Source organism: Agelaius phoeniceus, chromosome 13 (assembly GCF_051311805.1).
Source record: "Agelaius phoeniceus isolate bAgePho1 chromosome 13, bAgePho1.hap1, whole genome shotgun sequence".
NCBI classification, from domain to species: domain Eukaryota; kingdom Metazoa; phylum Chordata; class Aves; order Passeriformes; family Icteridae; genus Agelaius; species Agelaius phoeniceus.
In genome coordinates this window covers 13,856,376-13,877,253 of record NC_135277.1, presented here as the reverse complement: position 1 = coordinate 13,877,253, position 20,878 = coordinate 13,856,376, and the positions used below count along the sequence as shown (strand labels likewise).

The following is a 20,878-nucleotide window of genomic DNA, read 5'->3' as shown; positions in this document are numbered from 1 at the left end:
CAGATCCACATCCAGAAGTTGTCTGAACCCTTCCTTCCAAGAGCCTTGGCATTTCCTGTCTTTGGCAAATTTCATCTCCCTTGAGTTGCCCAAATGTCATTTAACTTCAGCCCCAGTAATATTTTCTACAATACTCTGATTAGCCTGAACGTTTTTATCTACAAACTCTGTACTTTACTATTAATGATCTGCAAAGGCAGGTGAGCCAAGATATTGATTGCCAGTCACAGTAATGAAGGGGCACCTTGCTATTAACCTCTTTCCAGGGAGAATTATCCGTTTATTTCCAGTCTTTTTATCTTATCTCTTAACCACTTTTTAATCCATGGCAGGACTTTATCTTTCACCATATGGTTACTAACTTTCCTTAATAGCCTCTTGCTAAGGACTTTATCATCAAAAGCCTTTTTAAAGTCTAAATAAATTGTATCCACTGATTCATCTCGGCTTCTCATTTGACTAACTATCTTCCAAGAAATCTCACACATTTACAGAGATAAATGACAAAAGATGAGTACAGTGGTCCATATCATAAATTCTTTGTCAGGTCTTGCATAAAGTCATATTTCTTTTTTTACAGTTTTGCAGCTATCTTTTGTAGGGCTGGACTGTGGCATTTCTCTATTTATTTTTTGAAAATTCTTTTATTCTCCCCAATTCAAAAAAAACCCCACAGCTTTTTATCTGTTTGGGGTTTTTGTAGGAGTAGAACTCATTCCTTGAAACAAGTAACCAGTATATCAAATCTAGTTCAGCTGAAAGAAACAACAGACAAAAAATGCAATTCAACGAAGACAAGATCGTAAGAAAGCCATGTAAAAGTAATATAAGCACAGATGTGTAGAGGTTTAAACAATCTTCAGAAAGGTGAAGTTCTATGCAGTTCTCTAGTGAGGGATCCTCAGACAAGGGACAAGATATCCCTACTTAAAGCACAAAAAGTGCATGGATAGCTGTGTGAAGATTTACTACCAAGTACTAGGCAGAGAATGATGAAGTCTAAACATTGATTGCCATCCAAGGGCTCAATCATTCATTACTGTTATGTTTAGCAAATGAATTGCTGTTCAATCTGCATATTCCTATCTGGTTTTCTCCAAAATGCAAGTTCCCTATTTCAGAATTTGTCCAAAACCATATTTCTATTCATGAGTCTATTCTGTAAATAGCAGTCTGCTTTTGTGACATGAATACAACACATCAATGATAAGTCACATGGTGAACTAAGGTTTAGGAGCACTTCATTACTACAAGTGTGATATGTGAAGCCACATCAAAGTGTTGCTGCAATAGTCTCCCAAATGAAAAAAAGAAAAAGAGAACCCAATCCTTGATTACTTGGAGTCAGTGCCTTTCATAGAGAGCCTGGTGAACTATATTGGTGACTTGAAACATAATGCATTCCAGCTTTGTTGGACTGAAGGGGGCAAATACTGCAGAGAACCAACCACATCATGTTCTGTGACCCAAGTGAAAATGCTTAAGGTCAGCTCAATCTCAATTGGCTTCAGCTGGAGGCTAAAACACCGGGACCACACTGACCACTAGAGTACATAGACCTTAATCTGTGCGGGATTCGTAGGTAATGAAGACTTTGAATTGAACTCAAAATTTAAGGGGATGCTGTGGGACAGCTGTGAGGGGCCCACAGCAGGTGGTGTGGCTACAGAAAGGATATGTTTACTAATTTCCATGTGGATTTATAGTATGCCCTAATTTAAAATAAGTGAGTTACAAAAAATCCATTTGGAAAGTCACAAAAATACCAGAAGAGTTGCATGGTAAAACAGGCTGCAGCCCCTTTGCTGAACTTGGAAAGAGGATGGCAGGGAGACACTGCCCTCTTACCATGCTTTGGTCCTGAGGCAATGATTACCCTAAATCCCTTGGGTTTTACTCAGAAACTATCAGAAAGTGCCTTCCCAGACAGAAATTCCAAAGACATGTATTTACACAGGTAAGGTCTTATCTCTATATGAGACTGATTTCTTTCCAAAGCAGAGCTATTTACCATTCTGTGTAAATACAGGTATTTTTAGACTGTCTTATAAAGGCTGATCTTATCCTATTGTGAGTAGGTCAGTATGCCTTAAATTTGTCAGAATGTCAGGTGTACATTTCATCTGAAATAGATCTCTCCAATTGGAAGATCCTTCCAGGTCTGTGCTGTGGCATTGTTTTCTCATGCTTCAGCTGAGAAACACCACTTAATGCATCATCATCATCCTCCTCATCACCCCCACCATCACCCTGGTACACTCTACACATTGGTTTTTATGCAATTCCTGATGCCTTTTGAAAACTGGAAGAATCGATGCAGTAGATTTCAGGATGCATTAGCATTTTCTGAAATAAAAAGAAATCAGGATTTCTTTTTACTTCAGGAATTTTATTTCAACTCCTTGCAGCACAGCTGGGAGTGAAGCACTGGACCTGTCCTGGACTCGGCCCTTAAATGATTTTTGGTGTACTGCTGGTGTTAGATTTTTATTAAAGATGATTCCCCAGAACAAGTATTTTTACCTGTCAGTTTCCAGTCTTCCAATTAGTGGCTCTGCTTTTCTAATTTTTGAACAGAAATATAATCTACCTTGGGATAGCCAAATAAGGATCTCCCCAAAATAGGCAGCCACCTCTGGAATTATCTTCAGTCTCCCTTCCATAGCCAGGTTGTGTTCAGAATCCAGTGACCCTTCCACAGACCATATCTGCTTATTTATTTAATTTAGGCTTCTCTTGGCTATTTTATTCTGTTACCTTTCCAGTAATTTTCTTCAGATTATTTAGTATGTTTAGTAGCAATTTTTATTTTTTGTGTTTGCAGTCTTTTTTCCAGCCTACTTTTCCTCTCCTATCTTCCTTCTTTGTCACCCCATTTATTTTCTTGTTTATGCTTCCCGTTTTTAACCTTGGGAATGCAAATCCTTTTTGACTCTTTCACATTCTTAAGCCTCCATGCTGATTCTATGGATTTTAATTTCCGAGCTTCAAGCAGGGAGTTTCTAAGTTACTTCCTCTTTAAAAAAAATCTGCTTCTTGAAGTTTAGTATCCCAGAGAGTATGGCTTCTTCATGTGTTTCTCTCCTGCAATGAAGCTGGAATTATTTACATGGTAACCGTTTCTCAGGGGTTCAGACACAATTTTTAGTCCTTGACAGGACTATGTCAAATGTTGTTTACATTAGGATACAGAAAACTCTGTTCTCTACGCACTATTTGAGTGCAGTTTTCACTGAACTAATAGGGAGTTATTTTGGCTCCAGCCTTACTGCCTTCATACTCTTTTTCCTCTTCAGTACCACTTCAATGTCACTTCAGCTGCTCTTGTTTTGAAGTCAGTACCTCACTCCAGTATTATCCTTCACGATCTCCACTGCTTCTCTATCCGTGGGTCCGTGTTTTGTGTTATTTCTCCCCTCCAAGCAGTGCCCACGCAAAGCGTTGCACACACAGAGCTCTCCCCCCTGCAGCCTGACTTGTCCTCCCTACACAGCTTACACGTAAAAAGTGTGGTATGCCTCTGATAATTCTCATCCCCTTAATGCTCAAAACCCGCTGGTTTTTCCTCTCAGTGATACAGTCCAGATCACCCATTTTCACACTCGGCTTTCTTAGGCTGGTTTATAGGCACTTGTGCTTTTATTTCCCAGCTATAAGATGACCTAGATGAAAATTGTGATCTAGTTAGTTGAAAAACCCTGTAAAGTCTTTTCAGCTCAGTCACAAAAGCACTTCCCATGACACTGCACCTCACTTTTATTTACCATTCTGCTAGTGTAAAATGTCCTTAAAATAGAATTTAATTTTAAACTGGGTTTAATACTTCTTTATATTGTCAAATTGATTTGAGAAGGCATTTATGTAACTGACAGGTAGATACATAGATTTCTTTTTTTTTTTAAGGAACCACTTCATTTTGTTGTCTGAAACATATTTGGAGTATATTTTAAACGTTCTTTGCACCCAGACATAAAAGCACTGTCCTGATTCTACTGGATATTTTCAAAGCTTACCATAACATATGCATTTTACATTTGCTTGTGGGTTTTTTTCAGCTGTAACAGAAATAGTTTACTTTCGAGTTTGTCAAAAGAAACTCGAAAGTAAAGAAATTACAATAGCAAGAAATTACCACTACCTTACAAATCAAGACACTTTTTATTTTTCTCCAGTTGCTTCAGTTGTGACACACTGATGCAGCAGTCCTGTACCAGAATGGCCTGCACAGACCTTGAGAAACAAGCACAGCTGTTTTTCAGGATATCTGGCTAAGCCTTTACCCCCTTTTCCATCAGTGCCTGACATTTTGTTGGTCTTCCTCTTTTTGTCCTTATCACACTTTCTTTACTACGGCCACTTAACAGCCTCTTCTCTTTTGTGATGTTTATTGGATCTGTTTTCCTGAGAGGTGAAAATCAAGCTCTGCTTTTTTCACTATTAATTTGAAACAGTGATCTAAGAATAACACTAAATGTGCTATAACTATGCTGATGATGGCCTAGGAGTCTTGGTGGTCCAACCCTTTGATAGTGGTTTTTAAATCCATTTGTTACATTACTTAAGATGTTTTTAGCTGTTATCACTCAACTGCAAGTGTTAATATTCTGCTCCATCACATCTTTCAGAAGGCATTAATTGATTCAGCCTCACTGTAAAACTGTGACAAGGTTCCTTCACAGATGGGGGAGTTTAAATTTGTGGGAGTGTAACCATGACTAAGTCAGACAGTAGGTCAGTGTCAGAGGCAGGATCTCTTGCTAAACCAGCCAGACTACAAGCAGATCAAGCCTCTATTTTTGTACATGGTATTCTGGGAAATGGCAATACAGATGAATTTTGGAGCTGGTGTTTACCTGTGGATGCATGTCTGCATTTCTGTATGTTATTAACTGCACACTTCTCTGTGTACTCACTATACACACACACACAGAGCATAGATTAAAAGACCCCTTTCTTTGTGCTCTTTGCTCTCTTTCTGTGTCACTTCATCAGGAGTTGTCTCTGTTGCTGTTCCTCTGAGTGTTGTCAGGGAGGCAGTGCCCTCCTTGCTGCAAAGTCTGCATAATGAGTTCAGATGGAGCTGAAGCTGGTGATGTTGTTCCCCTCTGTACTTCTCTTTAGAAGGAGGAATATTCCATCAGTGCAAAGCAGTGACAGTACTGGAACTCCAGTTCTGGTATTGTTTCTATTCACATCTCAAAGGTTTTGTTTTAGTAAGGCTCTCCAGCATGGAGGGAGAAGGAAAGCCCTCCCATTTAGATACCAGGCAGGAGCCCAGTGCAGAACATGCCCACTGACTGGTGCAGCACAGCTCTTCCTCCCATCAGCCAAGACAATTGCTTTTAATGTCTGCATTCTGCATGCAGCACCAATGTGTTCATGCTCTTGCTCTCTGTCTCAGTTCATTTCTTTCCTTGAGGGAGCAACAGGACAAATCCTTTGATAACTTGTTTCCTGGTTAGAAGCCTTTACCTGCTTTCCTGGATTGGTTCCCTGTGGCTGGGAACCCTTGTAGTCAGCTCTTCCAGCTGTTTGCCTAAATGGTCTTTAGGGAGACTAAAAGAAATGAACCAGGAACAGCAACATTTGACTTCAGCCAGGTCCCATGGGAATTCAGTTATTACTCACTGGATTGGATTGGCAACGGACCTTCTACCTTCCACCAGGTCCCTGCCAAAGGCTGCATGCCATGAACCTTCCCCAACAGCTGTCACTGCTGTGCTCCTTGCAGAGCTGGGGCACTGGGGGACATGGTTGCTGTAAATAATACTGGGCTCCATACCTTTACACACCAATAGTACTTGCAATGTCTGGGTGAAAAATTTCTCAGATTCAAGTCTTGATAGTGATTTTAGCCATTTAGTGATCATGTGTCATTGTGTTTACTACAAGCATAAATCCTGTCTTGTAGACAGCAGGGAAACTAATGAGGTTTGCCCATATTCTGGCATCCTTACAAGAGATTCCAGCAGAGAAAAATGGAGTTTGGTTAAAATCGGGAAAAGAAATGCGAATTTTAGAGGAAATGGGGAGAGTGCATCTTGGGACTGCATATATGAGTGTTCAGGTTTTTAAAAGAAGGCTCTTTATTGACAAGACTTATAGCATGCTTTGCTCATTTAAGGAGAGCTCAGTATGACCAGGTATTGGGTTTGCCCTAATCCACTTTTTTAATACTGCATGTTTGGCAAAAGTTTAGGGTCATGTTTTTCATTTACATACTCTAAGTCATTAGTCTATTTCTATTTAAAGTTCATATAAGAGCTCGTTTTTCATGCAGGCCTTCATCTCTATACAGAATAACTTGCTGGTCATATACAAAAGTGTTAAATTCTATCAAACGTAGGTGTTATTTTTTTATATCCTCAGGTGTTCTATTTGATTGGGACTGTAATCAGCTCTTGCACGAACACTCCACATCCAGTTTTAGTCTTAGTACCACAGTGTACTTTGAGGTGTAAATCTGTCAGGTATCCAAGCACAGCAGGATACTTTGACAGTTTAAACCCAGTTCTCCCCAATCAGCCCTATGAATAATAAAAAGCAGAATGACCTATTCCAGTTTTGTACATGTAAAAGGCAATGACTCAATCAGCAGAAAGAACTGGAGGAGAAATTAGAACTGAACTCTGAGGAAAGGTAGTCTAACAGTTTCTTCTCTCCAGAAGAATATTCTAAAGTAAATAAATTAGTATTTACCAAGACTTTTTATTGAAAAGAATTTCCAGCCTGAGAGATTTCATTGCAGCATTGAATGAGAGGTTTTGGGTTCCTTTGCATGTTCTTGAAGAGCAAAAGGAATTTATAAATCTGACTTTTGGGAATTGTTATCTCACAGCTTCTTCTAACAAACACAACAATTTGTTTTAAAGGCTTTCACCAAAGATGTCATGAGTGGTAATCCCTATGTTGTAAGTGGGTACTTAATGTGATTTAACTTAATGCTGATGATGCAAAGCTATTCTCCCCCAAAGCCCATTAAGAACATCCAATTTTCTGGTAGACTAACACTCCTGCTTACTATCGTGGAGATAAGTGACTGTTTAACCAGGACAATAAGTAATACTTTCAAACCAAGGCTGCAAAACTGAGTGGCCACAAAACTGTTCTTTGTGCAAGTTCAGACTTTGAATGTAAATGTCACAAGCTGAGCTTTTTGTTTTTAGGAGTAGTTTGAATTTCTGTATGTACACACATGTACACACAGGCTCTTTGCATCATCTTAATGGGTGTACTGGTGAATATCATTATTTATGATATCAGTAGGCATGGTCTAGTAAGAAAAAGGCCAGTGCAAGCCATTTGTGTAAATTAAGTAAAGAAACCAATAAATAATGAGGTTTATTTTATGTCTCTCTAAAGTGCAGATAATTCTAACAGTTTATCCAAGATAATGCTTCTCACAGCACATGCTTTTTGTGGCTTCTGTACATGTAGAACGGCACAAAAGGAAATGTCTCTGGCATCATTAACAAAACATGCTAACAGTAATATTTGAAAAGCTTCAGGATGCAAAGTAGAAGCGAAGGCAAACTTTTCAGGAGCTTAAGGCTGCTCACTTGGGTCTAATATAGACTTAGCACTTTGCAGGTCAGTGGCTCTGCTATTTGTCTCTGACCTAACAGATCTGGAGTTCTTCACATCAAAACCAAGTCTTGCTGAGCTGAGATCAAACGTGTTAAGGTAAGGATCTTGCCAGTGATTTATCGTGCCAGGGAGGGTGATCAGGCCATAAGGGGCCACTGCAAATGAAGCTGACATTCCAGCAATTTCTCATGTGTAGTTATAAGGTAATTTTCTCAGGCAGAGCCTTAAGTCAAAATAAATTTGCTTATTGTATTTTTCTGTGTTGTCTATAATGTCTGAAATCCTAGGAGGAATATTTATTTATGCAGCACAGCTAATTTCTAAGTAAGAACTTGTTCCTGGTGATGAACATTTAAAATGGCAGTTACCTACAAGGGAGATTAAATTTTTCCAAATGGCAGAACATATTTCCCATGTACAGATTAATAGCTCACACTGTTTTCTGTCACACATAAGGAGCACACAAGACCGGCAATGCACAAACAATGTAAAACACAGGAGAACTACACAGAGTAATACGAGTCTTGTTTGTACAAACCCCTCCTCATTCCCACCATTTCAAATGAGCACTTGTGAAGGGTTTCCAGGATCAAGTTCTTAATAGCCACAACTTCATTAAAGCCCAGTGACAGCCCAATAATTAATTATGTAAACAAATACTCCTCCTCTCCAGTCTCGATTTAGTGGATTTTTAAAAATCTTTCATTATTTCACTTTTTAAGGTGCAATAAGTGACATCAAGAATCATTCTCCATAAAAACCACTGCCATCTTTACCCAACTCATCCAGTGATGGCTTGTCTGTAATTAGTGAAAATGGAAAGCACAGTTAATGTTTTAGTCATCCTGGTTTCACAAGCAATGTTTTCCGATGCTGTTAAAGAGAGTAAATGTTCTCCAGCAATTAAAGAGTCCCACTGATGAAAGGATAAGTAAAGCTTGGGAGCTTAGTTTCTTAGGAATACATGAAATATTACCTGAGCTATGTTACTGCTCCTGTATTGTTCTACTAACAGCAGACAAATTCTTCATTAACTGAAAAAAGTAAAAATTACTTTGAGGAAAGCCTTTATGTGCTGCAATGAAAGTTTTTTCCCACAGGTTTAATAAGGCAGCCAAAAGGAGTAAAATGTTTGTGGTGGGTATAGTTCAACAGACAATACAATCTGAAGTTTCTTCTCTTTAGATTAATTTTCTTGAACAACCAGGCACAAAATAATCCCTTTAATGAGACTGAATGGAAATAACGGATGCTGTACCAGCATGTGGCACAGTGAGAAACTAAAATAGAAAAGGGTATCATCACAGTTTGGCAGCCTGGGTTTTGTGCAGGAAATACTTGGGGGGAGAGGAGGAAAGTAAGCACGCTACTGCATGTTGCTAAGACTTATTTAATCTTCTTAACTAATTACTCACACTTCCTAATTCAAAATCATACAAACAAAAATGTTTAGATAAGCTGGGAGTTTTTTCAAATGGGTACCCCCTACAGCTTAGAAAACAAACATGACAGGTTTCCCCTGTCTGATGTGCTGCCATTTGCAGAAGAACAGACCCAACTCCCAGAAAGACAGAAGACTAATTAAGACAGGAAGACAGGCAGGTCAAACATTTGGCGTGAGGGATGAGGGACATAGGGGAGAAAAAATCATGTTACATTCCACTTTCACAGCAGACTGACGGGAGGCTTCAAGCCTTTCTCTGATTCCATTTGCTGCTCAGAGACCCTGAATTCCTCTGGTTTCTCCTCCCATCACACCCCTTTCCTAGCATACCATTCCCTAAACCTCTTCTGTCTGTGAGCTGCCTCAGTGGGGCACTTGCTCTCTCTGCCTTTCAGCACCCGAACATCCAGGTGAGCAGCACAGGGCAGCAGCCCCTGCAGACAGGTCCTGCTCTGCCCTCTCCTCCCACCTCTCTGGGACTGAAAAGATCCCAAGCTCCTGCCACCATGAGGGCTCGATCATGGGAATCCTCCTCCAGCTCATGTCGGCCACACTGAAGCCTGACTTAAATTACACAGGCCAAAGTGTCACCAAATCTTGATGTATTCACCTCTTTCAAACACTTGGCTTCTGATCCAAAGTCCACTGGTATGAAGCACTGGCTTTAATTTTGGTAGAGTTGACTCAGGCCTTGCTACTTGGGATTTACACCCAGAGAAGGCAAACACCTTGGTCTTCTCATCAGACACCTCCCCTTGGCACAGGACTGGGCTTGCACAAGCAAAATTGTACCAGAGCTGGCTGCACTGCTGCACAGACAGTGAAACCACTCACTTCTTGGGCAATTTATTTCTGATTCCACTTTTTTGATCCTCCTGCTGTACCGTGTTTCTAAAGGTTTAAAATTCTCCAACCCTCTCAATGCACTCACAAGTTTGCCCTCTAGATTTCTTGAGTGCAATTTCAAGCTTGAATTTATGAAAGAAAGCCACATTTATGGTACACCAGGTCCAAAAGCAATGACATTATTTAATCAGGCTCTGAGGTCCAAATGAGCCTTTAAAAAAAGATGAAGTACCTCACAGCACACAGCTTTTAGAACAGAGCTCTTTTTCCTTTTTTTTTTTTTCTTTCTTTTTGTATTTTTACAGTAGGGGGGGGTGGGGGGGTGAGAGTAAGGAGAGAGAAGGACAACCCAGCAGCCAAAGAGGAAAAATAAAAATCAACATGTTCTGGTTTTGTTTGGCCTTTCAGACCCCACAGGCTCTAGAGCATGTGTCAAGTTTCCAGTGAAACAGCTTTGTTTCCCAGTACAAACATCCCTCTGGAGGCTGTTGCCACTGATTCCCTTTCCTCAACTGGGGCCTGATTCAGCTCCCACTGAAACCAGCTGGATTTTTTACTTTTGTTCTACTCTGGACCTCTTGGACCTCTTGTAGCTGAAAACCAGCTGTGCCCACTGGAGCTTGCTTGCCTGAATTAGATTTGGTGCAATGTTCCTCTGCAGTTCACTGTTATTCTCACACAATTGCAGTTCCTCCACAGCTGAAAGGCATCTCACTGAAGAACCCAAATCTGGGTAACTTCTGAGGATGATTCTGCTCAGGGGTAATGAACAACATGAGAACCACCTGTGCTGAGGTGCTGGGCCAGCCAGGCTGCCTTGGCTCGTGCAGGGCTATCCCTTGAAAGCTGCAGAGCACTGGCACTGCCCAGACAGGCTCATTCATGGCTCAGGAGCAGGGTCCTGCAATCTTCTTGGGGAGGTTGGCCTTAAAGCCCATTACTCACCTTTTGTGAACTGCCAGCAAGAAGCTGTGAATCTTGCTGGTCAACTGAACAACCCTCTTAAAAATAAAATTAAATGGCACTGCTGATCTATCACTGGTCATTCAGCCAGAAGACTGCTAGGATTGGCCTTTGCTTTCCTAGTGCCTTCATAAAGCAGGTTTTTGCTGATTCCATAGCCAGCTGTTGGTTTCCAGTCACTCCCAGGAGTGCCTCACAACACACTCTAGAATGTGAGAGATTTGCTGTATCAAGACAGCCATAAAAGTGAAGGAAAACAAGGCCTGTGAAAATAAACAAGCTGCACCTCTGATTGGCAATCCCACCTAGTTCATTCCCTTACAATCGTGCTAATCATTAGGACTCTTGAAATGTTTCCCAAGGAGAGGAAATGAAGTTGCTGAGATGGGAAAGGATATGAAATTTCCTGACCAGACTGAGGCACAGGTGCCCGGTATCTGGGATGTTATGCAGTATTTACCAAGGGAAATGCTGCTGCTGGATTTTTTGCATGCCTCTAAAATTGTTGTCCGTCCCCCCTAAAAAAGAAGTGCCATTATGTACTTCTAGTGCCTCCAGCTCTGAGAAGATGCTGAGGGCCAAGCAGCTGGGATTCTCTTATAAAGTACTTTGGCATCTGATGCCCCCTCCCCCATCCCAGCAGATTTAGTGTCAAAAGCTCTCTAAGGAAAAAGCCACATATGAAAAAAAGATCTTTGATGGAATGAAACTATAACCAGCTACTAAATCAATTGAGTTAGGAAATTCCCATTCCTTCCTCCATTCATCCAGAACCAAATCTCCTGTGGGAAGCCATTATTATTTGGATGTTAAAATCCTCTTCCTGTACCAAAAAACATTTCTAGGAGCTGCAACAGCACAAAAACCTTGTTTATTAAATCCATGGGAAAATAATTCCACCTCCAAAGAGCTGAATGCAGGGCCACTGTCTGTGCACTGCCTGAAGTTCTGAGTTAAACAGCTGGGGAGCCTGAAGAAAATGTCTCATGACATCATCACTAAGCAATATCGAATTAAGAATGTAGATCATCATTTCACTCACACATCATTTGAGAACATTTTCAAGAAAGGAAATGAAAAGTTACATTGTTGCCACCTGTGTTGATTACTCTTATGAATTAAGAGAGCCCAAAATTTTTTTTTCCCCTGTATGGTTTAAGGAGAGGCAATACAAAAAAGAGAGGCAGTGAGCATGCAGGAATCCCCAGTGAATGTAAAAATCAGTTCCATTTCCCAAATCCGGGGCTAGCCCCTGGCTCGACAGCAGAGGGAATTTCAAGTGCCATGAAAATAAAGCTCCTTCAACTAAAGCTGCAAAGGAGGTATTAGTTCTGTGTTTTATTTTAGTTAATTGTATTTATACACACACTCATAAAGATAGTTGTTTAGTACTTCCTTGCTGGTAAATAGTGTTGAAAACGCATTTTCTCCCTGCTCTAAATTTTGCTATTGCTGCACAGCAGATCAGAATGTCAGCCTGGGTATGTACAAATCCCTTCCTCTTTGAATACTTATCACTCCAATTACCTGCATGGTTTAAAATGAACATTAAGTTGCTAAATATTACTAAGCCAGCTGGGATGGATGGCTACTGAAACAAGAGATTGTAGCTGTTTATTTGTAAAGCTAAATTTGCTTTGTGTTATGCTACAAGCATTTACTCTTGGCTTGATTTCAAAACTGATGAGCATCCAGAATGCTATTGAACTCAGTGTGTAATGCTTGTGAAATACAGGTCTTGTCCAAAATGCAATGTATGATTTTCTTCCAACTACATGTCAGCAGTTTCAAAGTAGCTTGGAATTTTTACATGGTAACTTTGGAGTTTACTTTTCCTTTGTACACTTTTCAGTATGATGAGGTATCTCCAAGGCTCTGAACAGTCACTTGACCTGTAGGATTAGTCAGATTGATTTCTTGATCAGCCCTGTGGAACTCTGGCAACAGAGGCCATATATAATTAATTAGCCACAGGCAGGATTTGAACCTAGTGCATACATGGTGGGACTGTTATCTTGCAAAGCTCTGGTACAGGATCTGTGAGAACATGAGTGTATGAGCAAGAGGTTATTGTCAGTACCAGGAGAGATGTGACTGTTCTCTTTAGGAAAATCCGTGCCCTCTCCATCTTTCATTTGAAAAGGAACAGAAATTGCCCCTGAGATCTCCTGAGAATGATGACACTCCAAGGGGCATCGTTCACAGAGGCAGCTGGGAGCTCCCAGCTCTGGGAGCTGTCACAGTGCTCTGTTTGGAACAGCCCCTTGCACCCGCTAGCCTCACACACCCCAGCACCTGCACCCCCAGCTCCCCTGCTCTGCTGGCCCCTTTGGCATCACTGGGGAACAGAAAAGGTATTTGGTTTCCTCCTTCACCCCCTGCACACCAGCCTCAGGCAGACTCCACTCACAGGAGGCCTTGGCTGCTTTGCCACTTGGGTTTGTTCTTGGCTAAATGGCTGCACTGACAGGGACACCTCAGTCCAGCAGCAAAGTTGGCCTTTTATCTTCTTGCTCTGACATTACTGCCCTTACTGCCTCTACTGAGAGTAAATGGCAAACAAAACGTTTGCGTATTCCAAGATTTTTCAAGTGCTCCCTTCTTCCCTTTGCCTTTTGGCACAATGCTATTGATAGCACCCAACAGGCCAGATTATTTAACTACCACAATACCACATAGCAAATGCATGACACACTATAGACTTTTTCTTCTCCCTACTGCATATCACAAAAGGTAACACTAGGACTCAAACAAAAACAAATTACCTCAGGAACTCCTGGAAAACTCAAGTGGTTAATCAGTTACCTTTTATTTACATATATATGCTTAATGCTGAATTAAGTTGTAAAAACCAAAGGCTGATTTATAGCCCCAGTCAGCCTTAATTAACATTGATTCCAGGGGAATAGTAAATGTGAATAGCCTTCACAATTGAGGTTGAACAATGAACTCACTGGGTGTTGTCCAATTTGTAGCATGATTTACATGGAAGCAAGCCCTTCTTTTTCTAAGGTTACCCCTTTTTTATCTGGTGTTTAGGATGGGTTATATATAATCCATAGATAGGAACATTTGCTGTCAAATATTCCCCCTGATTTAGAGTTAGCCTTTAGCATGATCACTATAAATAAGGGAGAAAAAAACCCAATTTGAGGCTTTGCAGGGATTCCTTTTTCTTGCAATGTGTCATCGCTTCTCCATTTCATGGCATTTTTACGAAGTGGCCATAATGAAAGTCAGATTAAATGTACAGGATATATACATTTAATCAACAGCCATTGGAGTCAGTAGTGCTGGAAGAGTTATAAAAGCCCCTGTGAATGCAAATTTATTGCAAAAGAATCTGCGTCTCAGTGGTAGGAATATCTGCTGAATGGTACTACCTGACACAGAACACCTAAAACTTTCAAAAGTGAATTATTTAAGTGTAAGGCTTTGCTTGTAAAGCTGCCAGCTGCTGGATTTCAAGACTTGAAACTGTTCCAAAACATGGGACTAGGTACTTTATTTGTGCACTAGAGTAAATACTCTGATTTTACTGCCAATTTAAATGTGCTCAGTTTACAGTAATGAGCTTGTATAGGCAATACCTTGTTTATAGAAAGTGGAACAGGAAGAAACTAACATTAACCATTAACAGTAGCAATTTCTCTTGCTTTCAGCTCTAACTTTATGCCAAATAGATCCTTCCCATGTCTTATCTGAAATATTTACTGTTCTTTTTCTAAGTCAGTGGGATAAATGGAGCATTCAATAAAATCATACAGCTTTTCCTTCCAGTCAGCTTGAATTGCAGCACTCTTTTGTAATTCCACGGCACTATTTCTCATTCCTATGGTGAAATGTATTTCAAGAACAAGTACATGTCCTGTGTACTAGCAAACCTGATGATAGGTGTTAATCCCAGCAGAATGGAGTTAAATTTTTTTAATCTATTTAAAAAAGAACAGACCACTGCTCTAAGGGAAGTGTACTGAATTGTGGCTGCCACGATTTCTCAGGTTCTTGTACTCAACCAAACTGCTTTATTCTTTCAGTGCAGCTCACACAAGAAGCCCATGTGTTTATGTACATCCTGTCACCTTAAACAAACATGCTTACATCTTCTCTGGCCATCTGCTCCTGAAGCTGGAAGTTTTCTCCCTCCCCCTCCCTCCTCAGCACCCCCCAACACTCACTGGGTGCAGAGTTAACTCTGAGAAAACTCAGTGGAAAGCATGAAGTAAACTCCTTCTTCCACACAGGTCACAGATCTCAGGGTTTCTTTGCTTCACTTACAGTCTAAAAGTGACAGTGATACACCAGAGGATCTCAGCTTATGGCATTGGTCACTAGAGATCAGACTGGTGATTCTTTCACTATCTCATTTGGGTTAGCTCCAGAATATCCTAACAGGGAGCAGAACTTGGGTTTGCTGAACAGTGTCATCCCTGAGCAGGAGGACACCAGCACAGTCTGGGATGCTCACAGTCCAAGGACACAGGTTCAGGATAAAGAGCGTGTGCAAGGACAGCAATGGCAGCGGCGTGGTAGGTCCTGAGTTCAGCAACCTTTGAAAACCTAAACAGAAGGAGCAAGGAGGAGTAAAGAAAGGACAGACTCTGGAATGGATGGAGGGGCACACACAGCAAAGAGGTTGAAGTTTGAGGCATAGGGAAGATGAGGAAGCAAACAGAAATGCATCCATAATAGCAAAAGTGCATGGACTTGTTGGTGCCTGTGTACAGTTCTGTTGGCAGGGTCTTTTCCAGGCAGGCACAGGTTCCTCCACACACAGCCACAGTGAGCTCTGGAGCAGGAGCTGTGACACTGCAGCTACTGTGGCACCCAGCCTGAGCTAACAAGCCCTGCTGAGAGGAACACAGCTACAGCACTTCCCTTTGGCTTGGACAGTAGGTTTGAGCAAGCTCATGTCTAGGAACTGAAAACTCTACAGATGTATTTTTGCCTTCATGTGTACAAAGATGGGCCAGTTTCTCTCACCTGTGTATCTCTGATTGGAACTCCTCAAGATTTCAAAGGTCCCTGTCTTTATAAACACAGCCCTGTATGCAAAAAAAAACCAAACCAGGTGGTGAGCATTCCTTCTCTCTACATGTGAACTCCTGCTTTCAGTGGAGTCAGGGGGAAAATTCCTGTGTATTTCAATGAGGCCAGGACACCATCTTACACATTTAAAGTTGTATTTCATGGAATCCAATAAAAATACATTGATATCTGGACTCCAAGGAGCCCAAATTGTGCCTGGATATTTGAACACTTTCATTCTTAGAAAGATTTAAAAGACAGAAAGAGTCTGAATACCTGGAAAACTTTTCACTCATTTTCATGTAGCAACTTCTTTAATACTTGCTAATAAATAATTGCATCCTGTTCTTAAAAGTCATTCAGCAGAAAATAACAGACACGTATGCTGCTACCAGTAAAAATCTACTTTAAATAAACTCATTTGTCATTACCTTTCTCAAGACAGCTGTTGTCAGCACCATTACCATTTAAATTTGTTTTGCCCCTGACAATTAAAATATCAACACTGAGAGAATGTAACAATTTCCATTGTTCCTAGCAGATAAGCAAGTTAGTTTTGTGCTGCAAGCCGTCACTGTAGCCATAATTGACTGACTGTGTATTGAAGAACTGTGATGTTTGAGATTATTCAGCCTTGACTGGGATGTATCAGTGACTAAATGTTTACTTACTGAACTGAGTGATTACTCCAAATCCTTGTCTTGTCTCCAGCAGTTTCAAGGCTTTTTCTCTGGTACAGCTATTTCTTTTTTTAGTTTATTTGTTACAGTTTTTTAACCAAATTTGAACATCAACCAATGTTTAGACTTTGATGTTGCTTCTATAATGACACTGCTATAGAATACAGAAAGACATCAGGGGCTGACCTCAGCCTGAACTCTTGAAAACTGTAATTTTCACACACAAAAATAAGTTTCAGTTCTTTTGTATTAGAATCTGCAGCTTTTTTTCATGAGTTTGTTGTTATATACGTTACTGTTTGTTCATGCAAGAGACCTGATGACTTTTCTTCCTTTTCTAGATTTTTATCAATAATGAGTGGCAGAATTCTGAAAGTGGAAGAATATTCCCAGTATATAATCCAGCAACAGGAGAACAAATCTGTGACATTCAGGAAGCTGACAAGGTAATGTATCCCATGAATGGCTATATGTTTAATGTATAAATTAAATGTATAACAGATAATACAAATGTATAACTAGATCAAAGCAACGAGTCCAGAATAGCACTGTTGGGCAGTTCTTTTATAAATCATAGTTCCAAAACCCATCACATATGACTAAGGTTGTATAACAGCAAATCCCATAAACCTGCTCGTGTTATTTACCTTGTGTCTTCAATTTTCTTCTTCCTTCTTCCCAGGTTGATACGGACAAGGCAGTGAGGGCAGCTCGGCTGGCTTTTTCCCTGGGTTCTGTTTGGAGGAGAATGGATGCCTCAGAAAGAGGCCATCTTTTGGATAAGTTAGCAGACTTGGTGGAAAGGGACAGGGCAATTCTTGCTGTAAGTGAAACATAAAAATCAGAAGTCAAATCAGTTGTCAGTTCTACATTCTGAGAGCCAATTCATTCATGAATGGGTTGATACGAATTGTGTGTGAAAACCACATGCAGCTTCCTGGCTGAAATGGCTCTGTCCACTTACAGCGTGGTGCAAAACCCATAAAGGCCAACAAGAGGCTCCCAGTGGGCTCAGATCAGCTTTAAATTGGATATCCCACAACAGCAGGGGTGTGTACACGTGTGTGCCCACCAGGCACGCCTGTAACTCCTCTAGAATAAGAGATGGCAGGTTGGGGTGATCTGTGCAGGCAGGAAGGGAAGGACAAGCGAGGTGCTCAGGGACACAAGTGGGGTGCTCAGGGACACAAGTGGGGTGCTCAGGGACACAATTGGGGTGCTCAGGGACACAAGTGAGGTGCTCAGGGACACAAGTCGGGTGCTCAGGGACACAAGTGAGGTGCTCAGGGACACAAGTGAGGGGCTCAGGGACACAATTGGGGTGCTCAGGGACACTGGGCTGGTGACACGAGTTCCGAGTGCGGCTCCGTTCCTCCCTGGGATGAAGCCATCGCAACGGTGCCATTGTTAATGTTGTTTTCCGCATGTCAAGTGCTTTGAACTAAGCCCGTGAACATCTTAATTCCAGCTTTGTCAGCACTTAAATCATCTTACCGCCGGCACATACTGTAAAATCGCCATGGGGAGAAGGAAGTGCACAGCAAATCAAGTTTACTCTGCCTGTCATTTAATTTTTATTTCTGGAGCCAAGTTCTTTACTGAGCTGCACTGCAGGCAGTGCCATTAATTGCTCTTGGGGATATAAGTCAGTGCAGAATTAGGCCTCCATTCTTCTCTATAGAAACTCATTTGATGGTTGGTGTGTTACACAGGGGCGTCCTTTGCCCATTCTTAATGATTTCTATTGGACAGCTATTGAGAATGAGTTAAGCTACTCAACATCTTAGGATATTTTATTGGATTTTTTTTGCTAAATGATCTTAGGAACCCCTAAGAGGATAGCTTATAAGATACTTTTAAAAATAGGAATATTAACTAAAAAATAAAGATAGCTTGTTAATTTATGAGCTTCCCTAGAGGAAAGTTTGTTTATTTGATGGCAATAAATAAACTGGCTGTACAGTATAGATATCTCAGACCTCAGCAGGAGTCTTGGCAACCATATAGAGAAATTTTTATATTCACATCAATTATATAAAGAGGGATGTGTCCATTCTTCTCTTTATGGATTCAGATCATTAATACAGGGCTACAAGGAGCCCCTTCTCAGCTGTTATCATTAACATAACAGAACCCAGTTTGACAGGCATTTTTATCTTGGCTCCTGATTAAAGCAATTCAGCATTTATAGATCTGGACCAAACACAGTGGCTATTAGGTTCAAAGTACACAAAGGCACATGTACATGCATGTGGATACACATATAAATTCACAAGACAGACACACATAAACATACACAAATATTCTTAAAATCATAGCCATTCCAGAATACTCCAGAAGAAACCAGTTTGGGTTTTGTAAAAAGTAACAAAGGGGATCAGATAATTGTTCTGAACCTTCTGGGCTAAAATTACACCAAGCTGCAACTGATTGGTCTTCATTAAAATCTTTGTCATGGTTCAAGAGCTGTTAAGATGGTGAATACTTAGGTACAATAGTCCAAAACTGTTACAATGCTTACATCTCTTAACTTTTTCTTGTCCTGCAGACTATGGAATCACTGAACAGTGGCAAACCATTTTTGCAAGCTTTCTATGTAGATCTCCAAGGAGTCATAAAAACCCTGAGGTATTATGCTGGTTGGGCAGACAAAATCCATGGAATGACCATTCCCGTAGGTAAGGGGAATTAAAGCACAGCTATGCACCTAAACCTTCTCATGGCCAGACTAAAGCTTAGCAGCTCACAGCTTTGTGGAAGGCAGAGGAGGAGCCTGGGTTGCTCCTACAGTGTGTAGTGAGTTGCTGAAGCAGATGTTGGAAAGTCAGCAAGGGCAGGACTGGCTGCCCTGCTCTTGGTCTGCCCCACATGCACATGTGAGGAGGGCTTGGTTTCTTTTGCATGCATCCACCTGAGAAGGAGATGGCTCAATACCTACATTTAAATATTGATACACGTATAAAAATGGATGAGGTATAAGCCTGAAAAATACCTTGGAACTCATGAAAATAGTGTTGGGTGCTTGTTTAAGAAACAGTATCATTATGTATAGATCTTATTTGTATATGACTTCTTACTGCTGATGCAAATATTTTTACCTTGGACTAACACTGGATCTAACTTAACTTATACTTTGAGAGTGTTTTTAATGTTACTATAGAGAACTACATACATATGAGATATATTTTGTTATAGATGCTTTTTCAGATTATTCAGTGGGATGAGTTTTATATTGTATATATGAGATAAACTTTCCTGCATGCTAGGAAATTATTACGTTCTTATTCTTTTGCTAAAGAGATGCGAAAAAATCCTTACCATTATTTTTATTTAAGAAGTTTCTTCCTCCTGCCCCTCCCTCCCAGCTGTTGAACAAATACAGGCTGCATTGTCTGATGCAAACAAATTCATTTGCAGTCTGGACTAGATGTACCAAATACTATGATTACATAACATGGCAAAATAGCATGAAATTATTTTATGTAGGTGCAGTCATTAAGGTAAGTGTATCTTTCACCTGCATAAAGGAAATCTCTGGAAAAATATTAAGGAAAATGAACATTCATTGTGTAGATTCATGGTGCACATGTTCATTGCTCATGTATGTTTATTCCACTTTCCCCAGCAGGGCCAGTAGGGCACACTCAGGGGTACATGCCCAGCTATTTCCCTGGTGTTTCACTGTGGGACAGCATCTGCAATGCACTCACTCACCTCTCTATAGCAAAGCACCAAACTACCCAAGTGAGGCAAGCAGATAAATTGAAAATATGCCTCCAAAATTTTCAGGAGGGAAACCTCATGTAACTCTTCTTGCAGTTTTACTCATCTTCGTGTTTCATCTTATTGAAATTGCAGCGTACACTGATTGATGTTTATCTTCACTATCTTATTTTCACCAAAGAAATGACAATAATAATATTTCAGGTGTAGACATTCCTGCAAGGAGTCAAAGTTTTCCACAGTTATTTAGGCTGAGATTCGTAAATCCCAGTTTTGCTGCTTGCACTTCACATTTAATCATACAAAAGTGCAGACCACACCATAAATTCATGTATTCAGCAAATTTCCTGTTCCCTAATCTCTTTCTCCCTGGTCAGTGAATGCCTCCTTCTCGCTCTTTAGCCCCACAGGTACACAGAAATTAGGTCAGCCACCAAAAGGCACTGCCAGATTAAGGAGAATAAATATTCTCTGCTTATTCTTGGTTTCAAGTACCTTATAGGATCAAATCTGATTTTTTTTTCAGTAAGGTGGACTATGCTGGGTGAAAGGAAGGCACATTTTCAGCATGCCTTCCTCAGTGCAAACCTTGTGCTAACACAGTTTT

At 40.6% G+C, this 20,878-nt stretch overlaps 1 protein-coding gene across 2 annotated transcripts in view; it reads left to right on the top strand.

Annotated features, from left to right (window-relative positions):
• The window catches only part of ALDH1A2 (aldehyde dehydrogenase 1 family member A2), a 54,785-nt gene that overhangs the window by 8,567 nt on the left and 25,340 nt on the right, over nt 1-20,878 (top strand). For both annotated transcript variants that reach the window (XM_077185288.1, XM_054641975.2), the window contains exons 2-4: nt 16,890-16,994; nt 17,231-17,371; nt 19,097-19,226. In XM_077185288.1, coding sequence (XP_077041403.1) covers nt 16,890-16,994; nt 17,231-17,371; nt 19,097-19,226 — 376 coding nt within the window. The remainder of the gene's footprint in view (nt 1-16,889; nt 16,995-17,230; nt 17,372-19,096; nt 19,227-20,878) is intronic.